We start from the raw sequence: 27,891 nt of genomic DNA, 5'->3' as shown, positions 1-27,891 counted from the left end.
AGCAGCAGGACCGCTACCTCCGCCTTTGTGCAAGGAGGAACAGGAGGAGCACTGCCAGAGCCCTGCAAAATGACCTCCAGCAGGCCACAAATGTGCATGTGTCTGCTCAAACAGTCAGAAACAGACTCCATGAGGGTGATATGAGGGCCCGACGTCCACAGGTGGGGGTTGTGCTTACAGCCCAACACCGTGCAGGACGTTTGGCATTTGCCAGAGAACACCAAGATTGGCAAATTCGCCACTGGCGCCCTGTGCTCTTCACAGATGAAAGCAGGTTCACACTGAGCACATGTGACAGACGTGACAGAGTCTGGAGACGCCGTGGAGAACGTTCTGCTGCCTGCAACATCCTCCAGCATGACCGGTTTGGCATTGGGTCAGTAATGGTGTGGGGTGGCATTTCTTTGGAGGGCCGCACAGCCCTCCATGTGCTCGCCAAAGGTAGCCTAACTGCCATTAGGTACCGAGATGAGATCCTCAGACCCCTTGTGAGACCATATGCTGGTGCGGTTGGCCCTGGGTTCATCCTAATGCAAGACAATGCTAGACCTCATGTGGCTGGAGTGTGTCAGCAGTTCCTGCAAGACGAAGGCATTGATGCTATGGACTGGCCCGCCCGTTCCCCAGACCTGAATCCATTTGAGCACATCTGGGACATCATGTCTCGCTCTATCCACCAACGTCACGTTGCACCACAGACTGTCCAGGAGTTGGCAGATGCTTTAGTCCAGGTCTGGGAGGAGATCCCTCAGGAGACCGTCCGCCCCCTCATCAGGAGCATGCACAGGCGTTGTAGGGAGGTCATACAGGCACGTGGAGGCCACACACACTACTGAGCCTCATTTTTACTTGTTTTAAGGACATTACATCAAAGTTGGATCAGCCTGTAGTGTGTTTTTCCACTTTAATTTTGAGTGTGACTCCAAATTTTTGTGTGATTTTGTTGTCAGCACATTCAACTATGAAAAGAACAAAGTATTTCAGAAGAATATTTAATTAACTCAGATCTAGGATGTGTTATTTTTGTGTTCCCTTTATTTTTTTGAGCAATGTATATATACTAGACATTAAGCCCGTTACAATAACAGGCGCTAGAACAGTAGTGCTGGCACTGTGATGGGGGATCTGTGGATGGCACTGTTATGGGGGGATCTGTGGATGGCACTGTTATGGGGGGATCTGTGGATGGCACTGTTATGGGGGATCTGTGGATGACACTGTTATGGGGGGATCTGTGGATGGCACTGTTATGGGGGGATCTGTGGATGGCACTGTTATGGGGGGACCTGTGGATGACACTGCTATGGGGGATCTGTGGATGACACTGTTATGGGGGATCTGTGGATGACACTGTTATGGGGGGATCTGTGGATGACACTGTTATGGGGGGATCTGCGGATGACACTGTTATGGGGGATCTGTGGATGGCACTGTTGTGGGCGGATCTGTGGATGGCACTGTTGTGGGGGGATCTGTGGATGGCACTGTTATGGGGGATCTGTGGATGGCACTGTTATGGGGGGGATCTGTGGATGGCACTGTTATGGGGGATCTGTGGATGGCACTGTTATGGGGGGATCTGTGGATGGCACTCTTATGGGGCTGGTCTGTGGCTGACACTTATTGGGGTCTGTGGCTGACACTGTTATGGGGGTATATGTGGCTGACACTGTTATGGGGGTATCTGTGGATGACAATGTTATGGGGCTGGTCTGTGGCTGACACTTATTGGGGTCTGTGGGTGACACTTATTGGGGTCTGTGGGTGACACTGTTATGGGGGTATCTGTGTATGACACATAGCATCTTATGCTATGTGTCATCCACAGATCCCCCCATAACAGTGTCGCTGTTTAGTGTGAATGTAATGGCAGCGGGGCCCGGTGCAGTCACTGTATTGCACCAGCCCTGCTCAGAGTAGTAATACTTTGAATAACTGTAATAATAATAACGATCTTCACTTCTTCACTTACTACATGGTGAGGCAGGAGGCCGGGCGGGCGGCCAGGCACTGGCAACGTAACTCACTACGTCATGCGCCTGCGCCGACTGCTTCATTCATGCAGTGGGCGGAGCAGGGGCGTCACTTAGTGAGTTACGCTACCAGTGCCTGGCCGCCTGCCAGGCCTCCTGCCTCACCATGTAGTAAGTGAGCGGGCAGGTGCAATACAGTGACTGCTACCCGCTGCCATTACAATAGGATGCTGCACATGTAGTGTCCGTGGAGTGTGTGCCGATGGAGCGGCGTCTGGCCGCACTGCGTGTGTGGGGAAGCGGGCGCATGCGCAGTGCGGCATAATGGGTAAGATAGCCGGCTCTCAGTGTGGACGGCTCCCCGGGATCTGTGACAGCTGCGCTGTCCTGTGTGCTCCGGGCAGAGTATAACTCTGAAAGCCGCTGTGCCCGGCTCCCGACGTCCTCCTCCCTGAGCGCTGTGCCCCCGAGCCCGGGTCTGCAACCTGGATTGGCCTGTGTGTGTGTGTCCGTCGGCTGCGCAAGGGCACTTCTATAATCGGCACACACGCACGGACACCAGCCCTGAGCACGTACACAGGGCTTTTATTAGTATAGATAATATTTTCTCTTACTGTAATACTGACTTATATGTAGCTGTAATATGCGTCACTGGCACTCACTTTTGGCTGAGACTGCAGGCACTGTGACTGGATGACTGCCACTGACTGGTGGTGCTGAGACCACTGGCACTGTGACTGGTGACTGATACAGCTTTCACTGACTGGTGTAGCTGAGACCACTGGCACTGTGACTGGTGGCTGATACGGCTGGCACTGCCTGGTGGTGCTGAGAGCACTGGCACTGTGACTGGTGGCTGATACTGCTGGCACTGATTGCTGGCACTGACTGGTAGTGCTGAGACCACTTGCACTGTGACTGGTGACTGATACAGCTGTCACTGACTGGTGGTGCTGAGACCACTGGCACTGTGACTGGTGGCTGATATGGCTGGCACTGACTGGTGGTGCTGTGAGCACTGGCACTTTGACTGGTGGCTGATACTGCTGGCACTGACTGCTGGCACTGACTGGTGGTGCTGAGACTGTGGGCACTGTGACTGGTGCCTGAGATGGCTGGCAATGGACTGGTGGTGCTGAGACTGCAGCTGATGGCTGAAACAGCTGGCACTTACTGGTGGCTGAGACGACTGGCAGTGCCACGTGGTGCTGAGACTGCTGTCACTGTGACTGGTGGCTGATACGGCTGGCACTGACTGGTGGTGCTGAGACCACTGGCACTGTGACTGGTGGCTGATAGAGCTGGCACTAACTGGTGGTGCTGAAACAAACTGTCACTGTGACTGGTGGCTAATACGCTTGGCACTGACTGGTGGTGCTGAGACTGCTGTCACTGTGACTCGTGGCTGATACAGCTGGCACTGACTGCTAGGACTGACTGGTGGTGCTGAGACTGTGGGCACTGTGACTGGTGCCTGAGATGGCTGGCACGAACTGCTGGCACTGACTGGTGGTGCTGAGACTGCAGCTGATGGCTGAAACAGCTGGCACTGACTGGTGGCTGAGACGACTGGCAGTGCCACGTGGGCTGAGACTGCCGGCGCGTTTTGGTGTCCGCCTGGCGGTGCGGAGCCGAACAGATCCGTCCTGACTTACAATGTAAGTCAATGGGGACGGATCCGTTTACATTGACACAATATTGGTGCAATTGCAAACGGATCCGTCCCCCATTGACTTTCAATGTAAAGTCAGGAGTCCCTATTTTAGGCTACTTTCACACCTGCGCTAGGTGCGGATCTGTCTGGTATCTGCACAGACGGATCCGCACCTATAAATGCAAACGATGGTATCCGTTCAGTGCGGATCCGTCTGCATAACAACTTTTTCAGATCTGAGTTTTCACTATCGTGAAAACTCAGATCCGACAGTATATTCTAACACAGAGGCGTTCCCATAGTGATGGGGACGCTTCAAGTTAGAATATACTAAGAACTGTGTACATAACTGCCCCCTGCTGCCTGGCAGCACCCGATCTCTTACAGGGAGCTGTGATCTGCACAATTAACCCCTCAGGTGCCTCCCTCCACAGTATAAAAAGCATTGGTGTCCAGTGCAGCCCCCCCTCCCTCCCCAGTATAAAAAGCAATATGTGGCCAGTGCGGCCCCCCATCCCTCCCTCCCTCCCCAGTATAAGAAGCAATGGTGGCCAGTGTGGCCCCCCCCCCTCCCTCCCTCCCCAGTATAAAAAGCATTGGTGGCCAGTGCAGGCCCCCCCCTCCCTCCCCAGTATTAAAAGCAATATGTGGCCAGTGCGGCCCCCCCTCCCTCCTTTCCCAGTATTAAAAGCAATATGTGGCCAGTGCGGCCCCCCCTCCCTCCCCAGTATAAAAAGCATTGGTGGCCAGTGCGGCGCCCCCTCCCTCCCTCCCCAGTATTAAAAGCAATATGTGGCCAGTGCGGCCTCCCCTCTCCCCCCCCCTCTAATTAAAATCACCCCCCCATCATTGGTGGCAGCGGAGAGTTCCGATCGGAGTCCCAGTTTAATCGCTGGGGCCCCGATCGGTTACCATGGAAGCCAGGACGCTACACTTTGGCCGGGGGCTCGGTGGGGCTCATGTTGTGTTTTATCCTAATGAGAAAGATTTCATAATAAGGATTTGGAGAAGGGGCAGAGGGATATCAGAGCAGGGAGAGGCTGGTGATGCTACTCAGGGGTCATACCATGGGGGAGTAATAAAGCCCACCATAATGCCGTCCCAGTAGAAATAATTCTCCTTTTAATGTGCAAAAAATACCCCCTTGTATTGCCCCCAGTTGAGCTAATGTCCCCATAATGTCCCAGTATAAAATACCCCTATATAGTGCCCCCAGTAAATTTCCCCATAGTGCTCCTCTCCCCCCTTCCTGCTAGTGCCCCTCATAATGTACCAGTATAAAATGCCCCATATATAGTGCCCCAGTAGATGCCCTCAGTGTCCAGCCTCTGATAGGCTGCCGGCCTATAGTCCCCCATAGATGCCCCCCCATCATGTTCCAGTATCAAGTGCCTCTCTCCTTCCCACCCCCCATGTGCCAATATCATAGTGCCAAACCCCCCCATGTGCCAGTATCAAGTGCCTCTCTCTTCCCCCCCATGTCCCAGTATCATAGTGCCACACCCCCCCCCCCCCCGCCCAAAAAAGTGCCAGTATCAAGTGCCTCTCCCCCCCCCCCCATGTGCCGGTATCATAGTGCCAAACCCACCCATGTGCCAGTATCAAGTGCCAAACCCCCCCCCCCCCCCACACGTGCCAGTATCAAGTGCCATCTCCCCCCCCCCCCAAAAGTGCCAGTATCATGTGCCTCTCTCCCCCCCCCCCCCCCCCCATGTCCCAGTATCACAGTGCCATCTTCCCCCACCCAAAAAAAAAGTAGAAACATAGAATGTGTCGGCAGATAAGAACCATTTGGCCCATCTAGTCTGCCCAATATACTGAGTACTATGGATAGCCCCTGGCCCTATCTTATATAAAGGATGGCCTTATGCCTATCCCATGCATGCTTAAACTCCTTCACTGTATTTGCAGCTACCACTTCTGCAGGAAGGCTATTCCATGCATCCACTACTCTCTCAGTAAAGTAATACTTCCTGATATTACTTTTAAACCTTTGCCCCTCTAATTTAAAACTATGTCCTCTTGTAGCAATTTTTCTTCTTTTAAATATTCTCTCCTCTTTTACCTTGTTGATTCCCTTCATGTATTTAAAAGTTTCTATCATATCCCCTCTGTCTCGTCTTTCTTCCAAGCTATACATGTTAAGGTCCTTTAATCTTTCCTGGTAAGTTTTATCCTGCAATCCATGTACTAGTTTAGTAGCTCTTCTCTGAACTCTCTCCAAAGTATCAATATCCTTCTGGAGATATGGTCTCCAGTACTGCGCACAATACTCCAAATCAGGTCTCACTAGTGCTCTGTAGAGCGGCATGAGCACCTCCCTCTTTCTACTAGTAATGCCTCTCCCTATACACCCAAACATTCTGGTAGCATTTCCTGCTGCTCAATGACATTGTCTGCCTACCTTTAAGTCTTCTGAAATAATGACCCCTAAATCCCTTTCCTCAGATACTGAGGTTAGGACTGTATCACTGATTTTATATTCTGCTCTTGGGTTTTTACGCCCCAGGTGCATTATTTTGCACTTATCCACATTAAATTTTAGTTGCCAGATTTTTGACCATTCCTCTAGTTTTCCTAAATCCTTTTCCATTTGGTGTATCCCTCCAGGAACATCAACCCTGTTACAAATCTTTGTGTCATCAGCAAAAAGAAACACCTTACCATCGAGGCCTTCTGCAATTTCGCTGATAAAGATATTAAACAATATGGGTCCCAGAACAGATCCCTGAGGTACCCCACTGGTAACAAGACCTTGGTATGAATATACTCCATTGACTACAACCCTCTGTTGCCTGTCCCTCAGCCACTGCCTAATCCATTCAACAATATGGGAGTCCAAGCCCAAAGACTGCAATTTATTGATAAGCCTTCTGTGTGGGACAGTATCAAAAGCCTTACTGAAGTCTAGATAAGCGATGTCTACTGCACCTCCGCCATCTATTGTTTTAGTCACCCAATCAAAAAAATCAATAAGATTAGTTTGACATGATCTCCCTGAAGTAAACCCATGCTGTTTTTCATCTTTCAATCCATGGGATTTTAGATGTTCCACAATCCTCTCCTTAAGTATGGTTTCCATTAATTTCCCCACTATTGATGTCAGGCTTACTGGCCTATAGTTGCCCGATTCCTCCCTACTACCTTTCTTGTGAATCGGCACAACATTTACTAATTTCCAATCTTCTGGGACGACTCCTGTTGCCAGTGATTGGTTAAATAAATCTGTTAATGGTTTTGCTAGTTCACCGCTGAGCTCTTTTAATAGCTTTGGGTGTATCCCATCAGGCCCCTGTGACTTATTTGTATTGATTTTAGACAGCTGACTTAGAACCTCTTCCTCTGTAAAGACACATGCATCAAAAGATTCATTAGTCTTCTTTCCTAACTGAGGTCCTTTTCCTTCATTTTCCTTCGTAAAGACTGAACAGAAGTATTCATTGAGGCAGTCAGCTAGTTCTTTATCTTCTTCCATATACCTTCCTTCTTTTGTTTTTAATTTTGCAATTCCTTGTTTTAGTTTCCTTTTTTCCTTTATGTATCTGAAGAATGCCTTATCGCCTTTTTTCCCTGACTGAGCTAATTTCTCTTCTGCCTGTGCTTTAGAAGCTCTTATAACTTGTTTGGCCTCTCTCTGCCTAATCTTGTAAATTAGCCTGTCATCCTCGTTTTGTTTTGTTTTTTATAATTCCTAAATGCTATCTTTTTGTTTTTAATGATTTTGGCCACTTTTGCTGAGTACCACAGTGGTCTTTTCCTTTTTTTGCTTTTACTGACAAGCCTAATGCAATTTTCTGTTGCCTTCAATAATGCCTCTTTTAAGTAGTCCCATTTCTCCTGGACTCCAATGAAACTGTTCCAATCTGATAGGAACTCGTATACCACTAATCTAATTTTAGAAAAGTCAGTTTTTCTAAAATCTAAAACTTTTGTTTTTGTGTGGTGTGTGTGGTATCAAGTGCCTCTCTCCTCCCTCCCCCATGTGCCAGTATCAAGTGCCTCTCTCCTTCCCCCCATGTGCCAGTATCATAGTGCCAACCCCCCCCCCCATGTGCCAGTATCAGGTGCCTCTCTCCTTCCCCCCCCATGTGCCAGTATCATAGTGCCAACCCCCACCCCCCTCCATGTGCCAGTATCAGGTGCCAACCCCCCTCCCCCCCCATGTGCCAGTATTAAGTGCCTCCCACTCCCCCCATGGCAGTAACAGTCGGGTATTAAAAAAAAAAAAAACACTTATACTTACCTCCATGTCAGCGATGCGATGCAGCCTCTTCCTGTGTCCCGCCCTGTATGTCTATATATGGAGTCAGTGCTTGTGTATTCTAATTTAGCCGGGATTCGAAGCCACAACCTTCTGTATCAGAGGCAAAGCACTTACCCTCACAGCCATAAGAGCTGCATTGCCACTGACTGAAAAAATATGAGACTTCTACTGTTATAGCTGGCTAAGTGTACATCTATACACATAACAGCTGCCCCAACACACCCAGCACTGCTATATCTCTATATGACAGCTGTCCCAGCACACTCAGCTCTGCTATATCTCTATATATGATAGCTGCCCCAGCACACCCAGCTCTGCTACATCTAATACACATGACAGCTGCACCAGCACACTCAGCTCTACTATATCTCTATATATGACAGCTGCCCCAGCGCACCCAGCTCTGCTACATCTATATATCTCTAAGTATTGCTATACAGTAGATAGATATATAGAGATATAGCAGAGCTGAGTGTGCTGGGGCAGCTGTCATAAGTATAGATGTAGCAGAGCTGGGTGTGTTTGGGCCGCTGTCATGTGTATAGATGTAGCAGAGCTGGGTTTGCTGGGGCAGCTGTCATATATAGAGATAAAGTAGAGCTGAGTGTGCTGGTGCAGCTGTCATGTGTATTAGATGTAGCAGAGCTGGGTGAGCTGGGGCAGCTGTCATGTGTATAGATGTAGCAGAGCTGGGTTTGCTGGGGCAGCTGTCATATATAGAGATAAATTAGAGCTGAGTGTGCTGGTGCAGCTGTCATGTGTATTAGATGTAGCAGAGCTGGGTGTGCTGGGGCAGCTATCATATATAGAGATATAGTAGAGCTGAGTGTGCTGGGACAGCTGTCATATAGAGATATAGCAGTGCTGGGTGTGTTGGGGCAGCTGTCATGTGTATAGATGTACACTTAGCCAACTTTAACAGTAGAAGTCTCATATTTTTTCAGTCAGTGGCAATGCAGCTCTTATGGCCGTGTGGGTAAGTGCTTTGCCTCTGATTCAGAAGGTTGTGGGTTCGAATCTGGCACTGGCCACCAATGAATTTAATACTGGGGAGGGAGGGGGGTCTGCTGTCTGGCAGCACCTGATCTCTTACAGGGGGCTATGATACGCACAATTAACCCCTCAGGTGCGGCACCTGAGGGGTTAATTGTGCGGATCACAGCCCCCTGTAAGAGATCGGGTGCAGCCAGGCAGCAAGGGGCAGTTATGTACACAGTTCTTAGTATATTCTAACTTGAAGCGTCCCCATCACCATGGGAACGCCTCTGTGTTAGAATATACTGTCGGATCTGAGTTTCACGATCTAACTCAAATCCGATGGTATATTCTAACATACAGGCGTTCCCATGGTGATGGGGACGCTTCAAATTAAAATATACCAACGGATTGGAGAGAACTCAAATATGGTATATAATCGGCACACACTCACCCTGATGTGTGTGTGGAGTGTGTGCTGATTGGTTTGTGCGCTTCGTGTGTGCTGATTGGTTTGTGCGCTGCGCATGCGCACTTCACTAATCGGCACACACGCACGGACAACAGCCCTGAGCACGTACACAGGGCTTTTATTAGTATACATATATATATATATATATATATATATACAGTACAGACCAAAAGTTTGGACACACCTTCTCATTCAAAGAGTTTTCTTTATTTTCATGACTATGAAAATTGTAGAATCACACTGAAGGCATCAAAACTATGAATTAACACATGTGGAATTATGTACATAACAAACAAGTGTGAAACAACTGAAAATATGTCATATTCTAGGTTCTTCAAAGTAGCCACCTTTTGCTTTGATTACTGCTTTGCACACTCTTGGCATTCTCTTGATGAGCTTCAAGAGGTAGTCCCCTGAAATGGTTTTCACTTGACAGGTGTGCCCTGTCAGGTTTAATAAGTGAGATTTCTTGCCTTATAAATGGGGTTGGGACCATCAGTTGCGTTGAGGAGAAGTCAGGTGGATATACAGCTGATAGTCCTACTGAATAGACTGTTAAAATTTGTATTATGGCAAGAAAAAAGCAGCTAAGTAAAGAAAAACGAGTGGCCTTTATTACTTTAAGAAATGAAGGTCAGTCAGTCAGCCGAAAAATTGGGAAAACTTTGAAAGTAAGGGCTATTTGACCATGAAGGAGAGTGATTGGGTGCTGCGCCAGATGACCTGGCCTCCACAGTCACCAGACCTGAACCTAATCGAGATGGTTTGGGGTGAGCTGGACCGCAGAGTGAAGGCAAAAGGGCCAACAAGTGCTAAGCATCTCTGGGAACTCCTTCAAGACTGTTGGAAGACCATTTCAGGTGACTACCTCTTGAAACTCATCAAGAGAATGCCAAGAGTGTGCAAAGCAGTAATCAAAGCAAAAGGTGGCTACTTTGAAGAACCTAGAATATGACATATTTTCAGTTGTTTCACACTTGTTTGTTATGTATATAATTCCACATGTGTTAATTCATAGTTTTGATGCCTTCATAGTCATGAAAATAAAGAAAACTCTTTGAATGAGAAGGTGTGTCCAAACTTTTGGTCTGTACTGTATATATATATACACTGCTCAAAAAAATAAAGGGAACTCTTAAACAACACAATGTAACTCCAAGTCAATCACACTTCTGTGAAATCAAACTGTCCACTTAGGAAGCAACACTGAGTGACAATCAATTTCACATGCTGTTGTGCAAATGGGATAGACAACAGGTGGAAATTATAGGCAATTAGCAAGACACCCCCAATAAAGGAGTGGTTCTGCAGGTGGTGACCACAGACCACTTCTCAGTTCCTATGGTTCCTGGCTGATGTTTTGGTCACTTTTGAATGCTGGCGGTGCTTTCACTCTAGTGGTAGCATGAGACGGAGTTTACAACCCACACAAGTGGCTCATGTAGTGCAGCTTATCCAGGATGGCACATCAATGCGAGCTGTGGCAAGAAGGTTTGCTGTGTCTGTCAGCGTAGTGTTCAGAGCATGGAGGCGCTACCAGGAGACAGGCCAGTACATCAGGAGACGTGGAGGAGGCCGTAGGAGGGCAACAACCCAGCAGCAGGACCGCTACCTCCGCCTTTGTGCAAGGAGGAACAGGAGGAGCACTGCCAGAGCCCTGCAAAATGACCTCCAGCAGGCCACAAATGTGCATGTGTCTGCTCAAACGGTCAGAAACAGACTCCATGAGGGTGATATGAGGGCCCGACGTCTATAGGTGGGGGTTGTGCTTACAGCCCAACACCATGCAGGACGTTTGGCATTTGCCAGAGAACACCAAGATTGGCAAATTCGCCACTGGCGCCCTGTGCTCTTCACAGATGAAAGCAGGTTAACACTGAGCACATGTGACAGACGTGACAGAGTCTGGAGACGCCGTGGAGAACGTTCTGCTCCCTGCAACATCGTCCAGCATGACCGGTTTGCCATTGGGTCAGTAATGGTGTGGGCTGGCATTTCTTTGGAGGGCCGCACAGCCCTCCATGTGCTCGCCAGAGGTAGCCTGACTGCCATTAGGTACCGAGATGAGATACTCAGACCCCTTGTGAGACCATATGCTGGTGCGGTTGGCCCTGGGTTCCTCCTAATGCAAGACAATGCTAGACCTCATGTGGCTGGAGTGTGTCAGCAGTTCCTGCAAGACGAAGGCATTGATGCTATGGACTGGCCCGCCCGTTCCCCAGACCTGAATCCAATTGAGCACATCTGGGACATCATGTCTCGCTCTATCCACCAACGTCACGTTGCACCACAGACTGTCCAGGAGTTGGCAGATGCTTTAGTCCAGGTCTGGGAGGAGATCCCTCAGGAGACCATCCGCCACCTCATCAGGAGCATGCACAGGCGTTGTAGGGAGGTCATACAGGCACGTGGAGGCCACACACACTACTGAGCCTCATTTTGACTTGTTTTAAGGACATTATATCAAAGTTGGATCAGCCTGTAGTGTGTTTTTCCACTTTAATTTTGAGTGTGACTCCAAATCCAGACCTCCATGGGTTGAAAAATTTGATTTCTAATTTTTGTGTGATTTTGTTGTCAGCACATTCAACTATGTAAGAATTTCAGAAGAATATTTAATTAACTCAGATCTAGGATGTGTTATTTTTGTGTTCCCTTTATTTTTTTGAGCAGTGTATATATATATATTGACTGGGCTCCACATGACTAGGATAGGCCTGTATATAAAATTATCATGCTCCATTTGACAACCTCATATATGATGTTCTTCAGGGACTAAAGTAGGGAGTATTGAAGATATATAGAAGGGGAGATGCACCCAAACACCAGTGCTGGTGCAATAAAAGTTGATTGCTAATAAAGTATAGTAATGATGACAATCTAGACCACGCACAGAAGCTAGATAGACCCATTAACAAGACTATGAATATGTTAGGGTATGACCACACAGAAGAGTATCTCTTTGTATCAGGGTACGACCACACCCGAAAGGGCTACAGCGGGCTCTAATTAAATTAACAAAGACCACACCGTTTAGTGGATCTGTATTGTTAATGGCCGCGAGGTATTGAAGGTCATTAATTGTACAGACCCACTGAACAGGTCCTTGAACTTAGCATGGCCGTCATTACAACCATGTCATGATCGCGTGGTGTGGTCGTATCCTAAGTGATACTCATCTGTAAAGAGGTCAGCTGGTAGTAGCATCCGGTGATTATAGGAACCATGGTAGAGATGATGTGTAGACCAAATAACAAAGCCACGTGAGGGTTTGTAGACTTTTCATGCAGGAGGCCTATTGACTTCTGTGCTGGTGGATTACTAAGCTGCAGGACCAGTTCAGAATGAATTATTAAAGGATAGTAGTGTGATGAATGTGTGTCAATGAGATCGTCGCCATCACCGCCTCCATTTTGCAATGACATGTCATCATCATGGTACTCTAATAATGCAATAATTATACAAACAGCAAAAATAAAAATATATGAGGCAACAATCTGCTTACCAGACCAGATGTAGAGCAGAAAAACCTGTTTGGTTACTCCACATATAATGCGAACGAGGTTGCTTAAAGAGTTCCTGGTGCTGTGGCAGCTGAAAATAACCAATCATGGGTAGGGTTGAGCAAATCGAGCTTTGGATAATAGATCCAAAGTCGACTCGTTAAAAAACTTTGGGGCACGGTTATGCCGGTCTTAATAAAGCCCTGAACTGGTCGTTGTGCCACTATCTTCACCTGAAATACACCTAATTTAGGAGAATTTCAGCATAGTAATTGACCCCTTTTGTTTGCAATGCTGTTCCGTGTGCAGCATTAGGCTACATTCACACGACCGTAATGTTTGGCAGCCCGCAAATTGCCGATCCGCAAAACATGGATACCGGCAATCTGCAGACCACACATGGCCGCCACTTTTGCGGCATTCACAGCTCTAAGTCGCTTTGGATAAGTCTCTATGAGCTTGCCACATCTTACAACTGGGAGTTTTGCCCATTCCTCCTTGCAAAACTGCTCCAGCTCCTTCAAGTTGGATGGTTTGCACTTGTGAACAGCAATCTTTTAAGTCTTACCACAGATTTTCTATTGGATTGAGATCTGGGCTTTGACTAGGCCATTCCAACACATTTACATGTTTCCACTTAAACCAGTCAAGTGTTGCTTTAGCCATGAAGCCCAACTCTATGGAGCGTATGGCTCACTGTCGTCCTATGTACAGATACTCCAGTCTTTGCTGTGGAACTCTGCAGCTCCTCCAGGGTTACCTTAGGACTCTGTGCTGCCTCTCTGATTAATGCCCTCCTTGCCCGATCTGTGAGTTTTGGTGGGCGGACATCTCTTGGCAGGTTTGCTGTTGTGCCATGTTCTTTCCATTTGGTTGCGATAGATTTGACGGTGCTCCTGGGAATCATCAAAGATTTGGATATTTTTTTATAACCTAACCCTGACTTGTACTTTTCAACAACATTGTCCCATACTTGTTTAGAGAGTTCCTTGGTCTTCATGGCAGTGTTTAGTTAGTGATGCCTCTAGCTTAGGTGTTGCAGCCTCTGGGGCCTTTCAAAAAGGTATATGTAATGACAGATCATGTGACACTTAGATTTCACACAGGTGGACATAATTTCATTAATTATGTGACTTTTGAAGGTAATTGGTTGCACCAGAGCTTTTTATGGGCTTCCTAACAAAGGGGGTGAATACATACGCACATGCCAATTTTCTGTTTTCTATTTATAAACAATAGTTTTATTTATATATATTTCTCATTTTACTTCACCAACTTAGACTATTGTGTTCTGATCCATCACATACAATTCAGATTAACAATACATTGAACTTAGGCTGTAATGTAACAAAACATGAAAAAAGTCAAGGGGGTGAATTCTTTGCAAGGTATTGTATATAATCTTTTTTTTTTCTTTTTTTTTAAATCTTTTACTATTTTATTTTATTATAATTCACATGACTCTAATGTGAATGAAACCAAAGCATATATGTATCAACTATTTCTATATTAACCTCTTGGAGACACATGACGTACCGGTACATCATGATGTCCCGGTAGTTAAGGACACATGACGTACCTGTACGTCATGTGTAGTTCCGATCACCGCCACGCGGCGGGCGGTGATCGGGACTGGGTGCCTGCTGAAATCAATCAGCAGGCACCCTGGGACAATGTGCGGTTTGCTGCGTTTACGAGTCGCCCCGGTGGGGATCGGCGGTGCCATCGGGTCTCCGTGCTGCTGTAATGGGGATCCGATGGCATGGAAGGCAGAGCGATGCCTTCCTTAGGCATCGGCGCTGCCTTCTGGTGAAGAGCCTGTGAGATCCAGCCCCCTGGATCTCACAGGCAGGAAGCTGTATAAGTGATACACACTGTATTGCTCATACAGCCAATGCATTCCAATACAGAAGTATTGGAATGCATTGTAAAGGGGATCAGACCCCCAAAAGTTGAAGTCACAAAGTGGGACAAAAAAATAAAGTAAAAAAAAAAGTTTAAAAAATAGTTTTCCCCCAAAAAATGTTTAGTTTTAAGTAAAAAATAAATAAATAATCATTTCCCCCCAAAAAAGTAAAAGAATTGGTAAAAAATAAGTAGACATATTAGGTATCGCCGCATCCGTATCGACTGGCTCAATAAACATATCACATGACCTAACCCCTCAGATGAACACCGTAAAAAAAATAAAAATAAAAACTGTGCTAAATAAACAATTTTTTGTCACCTTACATCACTAAAAGTACAATAGCAAGCGATCAAAAAGGCATATGCCCACCAAAATAGTACCAATTTAACTGTCACCTTATCCCGCAAAGAATGAGCCCATACCTAAGACAATCGCCCAAAAAAAAAAAAACTATGGCTCAGAATATGGAGATACTAAAACATCATTTTTTTTGTTTAAAAAAAGCTGTTATTGTGTAAAACTTAAGTAAATTAAAAAAGTATACACATTAGGTATCGCCGCATCCATAATAACATGCTCTATAAAAATATCACATGACCTAACCCCTTAGGTGAACACCATAAAAAAAAAAAATATATGTAAAAAAAGCCGATTTTTTTGTCACCTTACATCACAAAAAGTGTAATAGCAAGCGATCAAAATGTCATATGCACCCCAAAATAGTGCCAATCAAACCGTCATCTAATCCCGCAAAAAATGAGACCCAACCTAAGATAATCGCCCAAAAGCTGAAAAAACTATGGCTCTCAGAATATGGAAACACTAAAACATGATTTTTATTTGTTTCAAAAATATTATTGTGTAAAACTTACATAAATAAAAAAAGTATACATATTAGGTATCGTTGCGTCTGTAATAACCTGCTCTATACAAATATCACATGACCTAACCCCTCAGATGAATACCGTAAAAAAATAAAAACGGTGTAAAAAAAGCCATTTTTTGTCACCTTACATCACAAAAAGTGTAATAGCAAGCAATCAAAAAGTCATACGCATATCAAAATAGTGCCAATCAAACCATCATCTCATCCTGAAAAAAATGAGCCCCTACACAAGACAGTCACCAAAAAAATAAATAAAACTATGGCTTTCAGAATGTGGAGACACTAAAGAATCATTAAAAAAAAATGCTATTTTTTGTTACCTTGCCTATTTCTTGTTACCTTGCCTCACAAAAAGTGTAATATAGAGCAACCAAAAATCATATGTACCCTAAAATAGTACCAAACGTAGTTTCCAAAATGGGGTCATTTTTTGGGAGTTTCTACTCTAGGGGTGCATCAGGGGGGCTTCAAATGGGACATGGTGTCAAAAAAACAGTCCAGCAAAATTTGCCTTCCAAAAACAGTACAGCAGTTTATGACCACATATGGGGTGTTTCTGTAAACTACAGAATCAGAGCCATAAATATTGAGGTTTGTTTGGCTGTTAACCCTTGCTTTGTAACTGGAAAAAAATTATTAAAATGGAAAATCTGCCAAAAAAGTGAAATTTTTAAATTTTATCTCTATTTTCCATTAATTCTTGTGGAACACCTAAAGTGTTAACAAAGTTAGCAAAATCAGTTTTGAATACCTTGAGGGGTGTAGTTTTTAAAATGGGGTCACTTTTTTGGAGTTTCTACTCTAGGGGTGCATCAGGGGGGCTTCAAATGGGACATGGTGTCTAAAAACCAGTCCAGCAAAATCTGCCTTCCAAAAACCGTATGGCATTCCTTTCCTTCTGCGCCCTGCCGTGTGCCTGTATAGCAGTTTACGACCACATATGGGGTGTTTCTGTAAACTACAGAATCAGAGCCATAAATATTGAGTTTCGTTTGGCTGTTAACCCTTGCTTTGTAACTGGAAAAAAATTATTAAAATGGAAAATCTGCCAAAAATGAGACATTTTGAAATGTTATCTCTATTTTCCATTAATTCTTGTGGAACACCTAAAGGGTTATCAAAGTTTATAAAATCAGTTTTGAATACCTTGAGGGGTGTAGTTTCTAAAATTGGGTCGCTTTTTTGGAGTTTCTACTCTAGGGGTGCATCAGGGGGGCTGAACTTGCTTGCAAAATGGTGCAAGTCTCACTTAACATATTCGGACCTAATCCATCACGTGATGGATCTATATGAACTGAGCCTTATGCCAGTATACTGAGGTCACAGGTATCACTTCTACAGAGTTTAATAAGGCTCCGAATACTGTTACTAACAAGAAAACAAAGACAATGGAGAGCAGCCTCAAGACTACTGCCCTGAGCCTTCCCAGCTTAGGTACTACAACTCCCAGCAAGACTGTCAAGCAGCTATGGGACTTCTATAAAGTTGCCTGAATACCTGCCACTTATAATTTTATTGTGTGATCCCTTTAAGGCTCCCCAGATACACTGAAACTACAACTCACAGCATGCCTGGAGCTATTTATGGCAGCAGGGGAATCACAGATCACTGCTTTTCAGTGGGACCACTTGCGGGAAAGTTTTCTCACCTGGAAGTCCATGTCAGGAACGTCAGTCAGGACGATGACCTCTGTCTAGGGACTGGAGATAAGAGGGAGGCAGCTGATATTGGGTCTTCCTATCTCCTGCGGCGGCCTGCTCTCCTCCCCTGATTTAAAGGTCTCCTACTCAATGCCTGCTGGCTCTTCCCACTAGAGATGTCCAGTTCATGAACAAATTGTTCTTTTGAATCGTTTATTTTCACTGGACTGGAGGAGTCGATTAATCTGACTGAGCTAATCCGTTTGAAGCAGCTCAGTGTGGCGTAGCAGGTCTTGTGTAACAAGTGTGTGAAAGCCAAATTTCTCACCCCAGCTCACCCCTGCAACCAATCAGATCTGTGAAGCAAGCACTGAGTCACACACAGTACACTGACTCTAAGAATCTAATAAGTCTACTAGTTAAAATAATCAAGTGATTCTACTTAGTTAGTAGATTCATTTGATTCTTTGAGTTAAAGGGCTTCTGTCACCCCACTAAAGTCATTTATTTTTTTTGGGCTAGTTAAATTCCTTATACTGCGATACATGAAAATATAATGGTCTTACTTACTTTCCTTTAGCAGTCTCTTATAAAAAACGAACTTTTATAATATGCAAATTAGGTCTCTACCAGCAAGTAGGGCGTCTACTTGCTGGTAGCCACCGCAAAAAACCGCCCCCTCGTCGTGTTGATTGACAGGGCCAGCCGCGATCTCCTCCTCCGGCCGGCCCTGTCAGCATTTCAAAAATCGCGCGCCTGTGTTCATTCGGCGCAGGCGCTCTGAGATGAGAAGGCTAGCCTCCTCAGAACTCCCTCAGTGCGCCTGCGCCGATGACATCACCGAAAGAGAAGACGTCATCGGCGCAGGCGCACTGAGGGAGTGCTGAGCCTCCTCATCTCAGAGCGCCTGCGCCGAATGAACACGGGCGCGCGATTTTCGAAATGCTGACAGGGCCGGCCGGAGGAGGAGATCGCGGCTGGCCCTATCAATCAACACGACGAGGGGGCGGTTTTTTGCGGCGGCTACCAGCAAGTAGACGCCCTACTTGCTGGTAGAGACCTAATTTACATATTATAAAAGTTCGTTTTTATAAGAAACTGCTGAAGGAAAGTATTTAAGACCATTATATTTTCAGATATCGCAGTATAAGGAATTTAACTAGCCCAAAAAAAAAGACTTTAGTGGGGTGACAGAAGCCCTTTAAAGAATCGTGAGTAGTGTTGAGCGAACTTGTGTTTTAAGTTCTGCATCCAAAGTTCGGGTTATCGAAGAATCCCGTTATGGATTCCGCTCCTCTTCTCCCCGGCCCTCCTGGCTCCCTCCCCGGCCATTCCAGCTACTTTAGTCCCCGGCTTTTGCCAGGACTAGGCCGCGTTTTCTCCCGGCCTGTCCAAGGGCCCCGGGTTCTTCCTTTGCCTCGTGTCTCCCCTCCCTGGTCGTCGCTCCTCTCCCTCCTCATCTATTTTTTTGTTGTCCGGAGGGCCCCCGCCCACCTGCCGCGATAAGCCCCGGCGGCCTCATAAATCGAGGCTCTGGCTTCTGGGCCTGCTAGGCCGCGCTCGTCCTGCCCCCTCCTTGGTTTCTCGGGCTTCCTCATTGGCCCCTCCTGGCTTCTGGGAGGGGCTACCCTCCCTTCCTATTCTGGCCAGATGTGGGCTTTTCTGTTGGGGGGGCGGAGCCTCTTCCCTCTGCCTGTAAGAAGAAGATGCCTCCATCTTGTTATCATCTCTCCTGCAACCTCCCTGGTCCCCTCTGCAGCTGCTGCAGCACCTCTTCGGGAGACAGTACCTGGGGTCTGGTAAGACAGCCTCTGGCTGGCATTTTTCTTCCCTTCCCAGCCTCCCCCTCTGCTTCCCTGAGTCCCCCCCAGTGATTGTGTTTCTCTGGCAGTCGGATTGCTCTGAGGGGAATGGACCGTTTAGTATTATGTTGTATGTAAATCTTTCCCCATGAGGTAACTGACCTCTAGTAATGGATATATTGGTTTGTGGTGGCTCACCCCACTATTGTATATGGAATGGGTGCTCCAACTGGTATAGACACACCCCGTCTATACAAAGAAAACGATGTAGAGTATATAGTATAGTTGTGCACACCTCATCCGGAATGATACAAATTGCACATATGGAATATAATAATAATAATGTAATCTAATAATTATAACCTTGAAAACACTTGGAGGCAGACCAGAATCAGGTAGGCCTATGGGTGTCCCAAATGTAGTTGTGTACCTCTAACTGTGCAGAGGGAATAATACAGGGGTAGTTGTTGTAAATTCAAAGAGACATTCAGGGGCAGACCAGTATTGGGCAAGCCAATGAGTGCCTCAGATAATCCCCATATGATTATAAGCCTCTGACCACTCAGAAAATATATTGTATATATGAGTCAATATATGTAACATATGTGAACCATGGTAATTGTCACAATTCTCTTCTTACAGGTGTGGTCATTATTCAATATTTAACAGTGTAGTAATCAAAAAACACCATCCACAATGTATAAATACCACCTACAACAGACCACAAAATTGTGAAACATGTCATGTGATCAATTCATATAGTGAATCCAAAAAAAAGGGAAATAAAGTTAAAGAGAAAATTCATATAGTGAGTCCACAATGAAAAAATTGTATATATATAACGTGAATACACCTTTAAGGATTGTATATACCGTGAGTGTACCTTTTACGGGTTGAACTGTGAGTCCACCCTTAAGGGTTAAATAGATATAGTGAGTCCTCCTGTAGGGGTCATATGTATAAGATGATCGTTGGAGTATACGTTGTTTCCACCTATATATGTAGAGTTCCACCTATAGGGTGAGGGGAGAGGGAAAGGGGCGATTCCACCTCTATATCCTCGAAAAATTGTGTGTGTAAGTCCTTCATCCACAGCAGAGTCACACTGATAAAAATTTATACTAAAAAGCAATGCTAAAAAGTTCATCCACTAAAAAAAGGCAATAGCTATTGCAATGTGTGGCTTCAGGTAGTTCCGATCTTATTACAGAGTATCGCCACAGTATTAAAATAAATGTCATAACCTGGGATACATCGGATACATCGATAATTGTTGCAGCTTTCAGCGATTGTAAGTAATCGAATTAGGAGACAATATCCCTACTTACAATTTGGTGATTCGACTGGGACACAGCCTGGCAGTATCGTAGTGCAGCCAAGGTTAGCCACTATATTACGTATCTGCCTCAGATAATATTCGTAATCCCGGTATTTAGAGCAGTAGGTTGAGACTTGTTCGTGCCTGTGGCCGCGGCGTCCCACGTGCCTACAGCGCTGATGGTGTTCTAACTTCCCAGCGTCTCCTTCTGGTCGGGAGTGATTACCGGAGTTGCAGGGTCCTAGTGCTCATAATGTTGAATGCTGCTTTGATAATGGAGTTTAGAGCGCTCTAGCAGAAAGCTTCAAAGTGTCCCATGCAATAGGGAATCCTGTCCCATGCCATAGCATAGGGAATCCTGTCCGACTCTCCAAATCTATGGCAGAGTCGCTGCACCGATTGCCTGCCCAAACTTGCGGCCACCTCTGCCCTCCCAGGGACCCTTCCACGGATGGGGCACACTCTATTAGGTCTCGCAGACTACCTCGGGTTGTCACATCTATTCTCGGCATCCTCGGGGTCTGAGGCTGGTGATAAATCCTTCCCTGCCATTCCATCCGCTGCCTCGGGGAAAAAACCTCTGCTCCGATTCTTTCTCGGTAACAGATCATCAGGGGGTCTTCCACCATACAGATTCTCTCTGGGTGGTTAAAGACTAATGTCCACTGAGGAACCTCTCCTCTTCAGGGTTGGTATCCCCTCTAGCGGACTTTCGGATAACGCTCCCCTGGCTGCACACTGATAAGTCAGCCCGCCAGGTGTTTAGCATGCCGGCACACCTACGTGGTGTCCCAGGTACGTACGTACTTGTACCACTGCCAAATGATGTACCCAGCACTATCTGTACCAGGGGCTATATTCTACACACCCTCCTGGTTGGAGAGTGTTCTCGCCAGGCGCTGTAGCCAAACCAGCCATTCTGGTGCTAGCGTGCGACACGCAACCATATATGCAGAGGGAGCCCTGGTTCACCAGATTGAGTGTCTGTAGCCTTTACAGTACAGTATGCAGCCATATTCTCCCCCTCCAGGCGAGTATAGAGGCCATCTTCAATTGCCGTAGCTCTTGCACTGTCACGGATGGTGTTGCAGAAAGCTGGAACTTATAAAAAAACATCTGACTGGCTTGATCCCAAACTAAGGAGCATATGGGTGAGCCCTATAAAACCCCTAGAGCTATCCCTGACTGCTATGCCCATGCAAAGATCTTTATGGTAGACGATTGCATGTCCACGTACCTTATACTATCTGACACCTGGAAACCCTATAATAGTGAGGGGACACGACCACCGGCTCCCTGCACTTAATACGGACGGAGTCAGGGTCATCTACAATCAAGCCAGCAAGTAAACACAAATAAAGGAAACAGACTTAGCTCAGGAATCAGGAGAAGGAGCATCCAGCAGTGAACAACTCATCCAGGAAGAAGTATAAACCGCAAAGTGAGGCAGTATGGGAGGGAATAGAAAGGGAGACAATCAGTGCAAATAGATGACAGCTGGGAGAAGGAAAGGAGATGACAAAGTGAAACCAAAACAAAGAACTTCATGCAAGAGGTAGCGAAGAACGTCTAACAGACCTTCTCACAGAGCTGGCGGTGACAGTACCCCTCCCTCTACGGGTGGACTCCGGACACTCAGAGCCCACCTTCTCAGGATGAGACCTATGGAAAGCCCTGATGAGACGAGTGGCCTTAATGTCCGCCACTGGGACCCACATCCTCTCCTCAAGACCATAACCCTCCCAATGAACGAGGTACTGGAGAGAACCGCTGATAATGCGAGAATCCACAATCCTAGAGACCTGAAATTCAAGATTACCATCAACAACAATCGGAGGAGGAGGCAAAAAGCAGGGTACCGTGGATTGGACATAAGGTTTTAATAGGGACCTGTGAAAAACATTATGGATCTTCCAAGTCTGAGGAAGATCAAGACGGAAGGCAACGGGATTGATGACGGACAAGATCTTGTAAGGCCCAATAAACTTAGGACCCAACTTCCAGGAAGGAACCTTCAGTTTGATATTCTTTGTAGACAACCACACCAGATCCCCCACATTCAGGTGCGGACCAGGCACACGTCTCTTATCTGCCACACGCTTATATCTCTCACTCATCCTCTTCAGATTACCCTGTATCTTTTGCCAAATAAATGACAAAGACGAGAAAAATCTCTCCTCATCAGGTAAACCAGAAGACCTCTCTCCAGAGAATGTCCCAAACTGCGGATGAAACCCATATGCACCAAAAAATGGTGACTTATCAGAGGACTCCTGGCGACGGTTATTTAAAGCAAACTCAGCAAGGGACAAAAAAGAACACCAATCCTCCTGATTCTCCGCCACAAAACAGCGCAGATATGTCGCCAGATTCTGATTGATGCGTTCGGTCTGACCATTCGACTGCGGTGAAAAGCAGAAGAGAACGACAACCGAACCCCCAAGCGAGAACAGAAGGCCTTCCAGAATCTGGAAACAAATTGCGTGCCCCTATCAGAAACGATGTCTGAAGGAATGCCATGCATTATTGCAAATCGATTATCAATGAGATTCACAGCTGCTCCACTATCTACAAAAATCTCACAAACAATGTTCTTGCTGTCTAGCGCCACCCTGGCAGGTAGGAGAAAACGGGAACTACAAGTAAATGGCAAACCTTCAATTTCCGCATCAACCTTGCCAATAGTAGCAAATAGAAAGTTTTTAGAGGGTTTTTTTATTTTTGTTTTATTACCCTCAGAAAACTCCATGAACCTCCTAGAGGGGCAAACATTAGCCAAATGATTTATACCCCCACAACAGAAACAAACCCTCTTCTGAGAGCTGGATCCTCTACTATCAGAGGCAAGCAAACCCAGCTGCATGGCCTCCTCCTCAGAGGGGATTGAGAGAGACTGAGACCCCTGCGCACTAAATGAGACAGCCCCACTGTCCTTGGACTGAATATGACAGGAAGGAGTAGTCTCCTCTCTCTCTCTAAGACGCCTTTCAATACGAACAGCTAGAGACATAGCAGATTCCAACGAGGCTGGTCTCTCATGAAAAGCAAATTCATCTTTCAATCTTTCCGAAAGACCATGGCAAAATTGACTTTGGAGTGCAGCATCATTCCAACCAGTATCAGCTGCCCATCTCCGAAATTCTGAACAATATATCTCTGCGGACTGTTTACCCTGGCATAAAAGATGCAGTTTAGATTTAGCCAGAGCAATACGATCCGGGTCATCATATATCTGCCCCAGGGCTACAAAAAATTAATCCACCGATCGGAGGAGCCATGCCCCGACCGTCAGCGAAAAGGCCCAAGACTGAGCGTTATCCCTGAGCAGCAAGATGATGATCCCCACCCTCTGCTCCTCATCACCAGAGGAATGGGGAAGTAGGCAAAAATTGAGTTTGCAAGCCTCTCTAAAGCGAACAAAATTCTCACTACACCCGGAGAACGTATCCGGAAGCGAGATCTTAGGCTCGGAACAAACTCCATGAACGCAAGCAGAACTGGTCACCTGAAACTGAGACACAGTTTTACGGAGATCTGCTACCTCCAGTGAAAGACCTTGCATGCGGTCAATCAGGGCTGAAACCGGATCCATGCTTAAGACGGTTATGGCGCTTTATAATGTCACGGATGGTGTTGCAGAAAGCTGGAACTTATAAATAAACATCCGACTGGCTTGATCACAAACTAAGGAGCATATGGGTGAGCCCTATAAAACCCCTAGAGCTCTCCCTGACTGCTATGCCCATGCAAAGATCTTTATGGTAGACGATTGCATGTCCACGTACCTTATACTATCTGACACCTGAAAACCCTATAATAGTGAGGGGACACGACCACCGGCTCCCTGCACTTAATACGGACGGAGTCAGGGTCACCTACAATCAAGCCAGCAAGTAAACACAAATCAAGGAAACTTATCTGAGGAATCAGGAGAAGGAGCATCCAGCAGTGAACAACTCATCCAGGAAGAAGTATAAACCGCAAAGTGAGGCAGTATGGGAGGGAATATAAAGGGAAACCATCAGTTCAAATAGATGACAGCTGGGAGAAGGAAAGGAGATGACAAAGTGAAACCAAAACAAAGAACTTCATGCAAGAGGTAGCGAAGAACGTCTAACAGACCTTCTCACAGAGCTGGCGATGACATGCACCTATCTGTTCTAGTGTGCACCAAGAAGCTACATTGCTCCCTTCATAGGTACCTGTACCATCTCCAGATGCTGTAATCTTTACACCAGGGGCTGTAGACTTTGCACTTGTTATAGGTACACCATGCAGCCACTTTGCTCCCTTCATAGGTAGAGTACTTGTACCGTCTCCAGATGCTGTAGTCAGTACTCCTGTCTGGTTCTCTGGTGCTCCATCTCCAGAGGCTGTAGCCATTACTTATGCCTGGGTCTAGTGTGCACCAAGCAGTCCCATTGCTCCCTTCATAGGTAGAGTACTTGTACCGTCTCCAGATGCTGTAGCCAGTACTCCTGTCTGGTTCTCTGGTGCTCCATCTCCACAGGCTGTAACCATTGCTTATGCCTGGGTCTAGTGTATGCCATGCAGCCCCATTGCTTCCTTCATAGGTAGAGTACCTGTACCGTCTCCAGATGCTGTAGTCAGTACACCTGTCTAGTTCTTGGGTGCTCCATCTCCAGAGGCTGTAACAATTACTTAAGCTGGGTAGTGTGCACCAACCTGCCACATTGCTCCCTTTAGAGGTAGAGTACCTGTACCATCTCCAGATTTGCTGTAGCCGTTACACCTCTCTGGTTCTATTGTGCACCATGCAGCCCTATTTCTCCCTTACCAGGCGAGGTATAGTGGCCATCTTCTAATGCAGTAGCCATTGCACCTCTCTGGTTCTAGTGTGCACCATGCAGGCATCGCTTCCCTCTTAAATGGAGTTCCAGTACCATCTCCTGATGCTGTACCCTTTACACCTGTATGGTTTTAAGTCTGCACTACACAGCCGTATTCTCCTCTATTGGTAGAGTACCTGTACAGCCTCCATATACTGTAGCATTTCCAATGCTGTAGCTATGTTCCACACTCATTATAATGAGCTCCATGCAGCCACACGACTCCTATTAAGGCGGAATATTTGCAGTATCTCCAGGACCTATGCCATATTGCAGTGGTCGGCAAGCCGCGGCTCGCGAGCCACATGTGGCTCTTTACACACTTTAATGCGGCTCTTCTGCAGGGCTCCAGATGCCATTTGCGACTGGACCCGCCGCCGCAGCTCTGCTCAATACAGCGGCGGGCACAGGAGATGATCGTTCTCAGCAGCGCAGGAGGAGTCTCTCCCTCCCCCCTGTGCTGCTGCCCCCGCCGCTGCCAATAAGAAGAGACGGGAGGAGGAGGGGAGGGGCTGTGGCCACTGCGCCACCAATGAAGAAAACTGACCTGTTAATACAAATACAGGAAGCGGGTGCCGGAATCAAATAGCCGGCACCCGACCTCTGTGACAGGGAGCTGCGATCCGCTGCAGTTGAGTTAACCCTTCAGGTGCGGTACCTGAGGGGTTAACTGCCGCTGATCGCAGCTCCCTGTCACAAAGGTCGGGTGCCGGCTATTTGATTCCGGCACCCGCCTCCTGTATTTGTATAAGAAACGTTGGTGGCACAGTGCCCCCCCCCAGTATAATAAACGTTGGTGGCACAGTGCGCCCCCCCCCCCAGTATAATAAACGTTGGTGGCACAGTGCGCCCCCCCCCAGTATAATAAACGTTGGTGGCACAGTGCGCCCCCCCCAGTATAATAAACGTTGGTGGCACAGTAGGAAGTGCCAATGAGGGTTAAAAATAATAAAAGAAAATTAACTCACCTCCTCCAGTTGATCAGGTAGCTGCCGGTCTCCTGTTCTTACTTCTTTCTAGTTTCTTCAGGACCTGTGGTGACGTCACTGAGCTCATCACATGGCCCATTACCATGGTGATGGATCATGTGATGAGCACAGTGATGTCACCACAGGTCCTGCGTCCTGAAGAAACTAGAAAGAAGTAAGAACAGGAGACGATCAATTGGAGGAGGTGAGTTAATTATTTTTTTATTTTTTAACCCTCATTGGCACTGCCCACTGCGCCACCAATGTTTATTATATTGAGGGGGGGCGCACTGCGCCACCAATGTTTATTATATTGGGGTGATGGGGGGGCGCACTGCGCCAACAATGTTTATTATATTGAGGGGGGCGCACTGCGCCACCAATGTTTATTATATTGGGGTGATGGGGGGGCGCACTGCGCCACCAATGTTTATTATATTGGGGTGATGGGGGGGGCGCACTGCGCCACCAATGTTTATTATATTGAGGGGGGGCGCACTGCGCCACCAATGTTTATTATATTGGGGTGATGGGGGGGCGCACTGCGCCACCAATGTTTATTATATTGAGGGGGGGGCGCACTGCGCCACCAATGTTTATTATATTGGGGTGATGGGGGGGCGCACTGCGCCACCAATGTTTATTATATTGAGGGGGGGCGCACTGCGCCACCAATGTTTATTATATTGGGGTGATGGGGGGGCGCACTGCGCCACCAATGTTTATTATATTGAGGGGGGCGCACTGCGCCACCAATGTTTATTATATTGGGGTGATGGGGGGGGCGCACTGCGCCACCAATGTTTATTATATTGAGGGGGGCGCACTGCGCCACCAATGTTTATTATATTGGGGTGATGGGGGGGCGCACTGCGCCACCAATGTTTATTATATTGACCTTCTACTATGCATTCTGTATTCAGAATGCTATTATTTTCCCTTATAACCATGTTATAAGGGAAAATAATACAGTGAATAGACTTTCATCCTAGGAACCATGCGTGAAAATCGCACTTGCTTGCGATTTTCACACAGCCCCATTAACTTCTATGGGGCCTGCGTTGCGCGAAAAACGCACAACAGAGCATGCTGCGATTTTCACGCAACGCACAAGTGATGTGTGAAAAGCACCGCTCATGTGCACAGCCCCATAGAAGTGAATGGGTCCGGATTTAGTGCTGGTGCATTCCAGTATTTTGAATGCCGGATCCAGCACTAATACATTCCTATGGGGAAAAATGCCGGAGCCGGCATTCAGGCAAATCTTCATTTTTTTTCCCCGGAGATAAAACCGTAGCATGCTACGGTTTTATCTTTTGCCTGATCAGTCAAAATGACTGAACTGAAGACATCCTGATGCATCCTGAACGGATTACTCTCCATTCAGAATGCATGGGGATAAAACTGATCAGTTATTTTCCGGTATAGAGCCCCTGTGACGGAACTCAGTGCCGGAAATGAAAAACGCTAATGTGAAAGTACTTTAAAATATTAAGTTTAAATCCCCCCTTTCCCAATTTTACATATAAAATATATAAACAATAAATAAATAAACATATTACATAGCCTTTTTAGTCACCTTATCACCCCAAAAAATAGCATAGGACTGTTCTATTATGGGCCGAATGTTTCATAAAATGCAAAATGCACGCAGCTTTTTTTGGTGTTTTTTTTTTT

The 27,891-nt window shown here is 46.5% G+C and overlaps 1 protein-coding gene across 2 annotated transcripts in view; it reads right to left on the bottom strand.

Annotated features, from left to right (window-relative positions):
- The window catches only part of LOC121004076 (sphingosine-1-phosphate lyase 1-like), a 247,803-nt gene extending 230,267 nt beyond the window's left edge, over positions 1-17,536 (bottom strand). For both annotated transcript variants that reach the window (XM_040436155.1, XM_040436156.1), the window contains exon 1: positions 17,285-17,536. In XM_040436155.1, the coding sequence (XP_040292089.1) occupies positions 17,285-17,296 (12 nt within the window). In that variant the 5' untranslated portion in view covers positions 17,297-17,536. The remainder of the gene's footprint in view (positions 1-17,284) is intronic.
- Between the last annotated feature and the right edge of the window lie 10,355 nt (positions 17,537-27,891).

The sequence above is a fragment of the Bufo bufo genome, chromosome 6 (assembly GCF_905171765.1).
Source record: "Bufo bufo chromosome 6, aBufBuf1.1, whole genome shotgun sequence".
Taxonomy (NCBI): Eukaryota; Metazoa; Chordata; class Amphibia; order Anura; family Bufonidae; genus Bufo; species Bufo bufo.
Note: the sequence above shows the minus strand (reverse complement) of the source record. Positions and strands in the feature narration are given on the sequence as shown.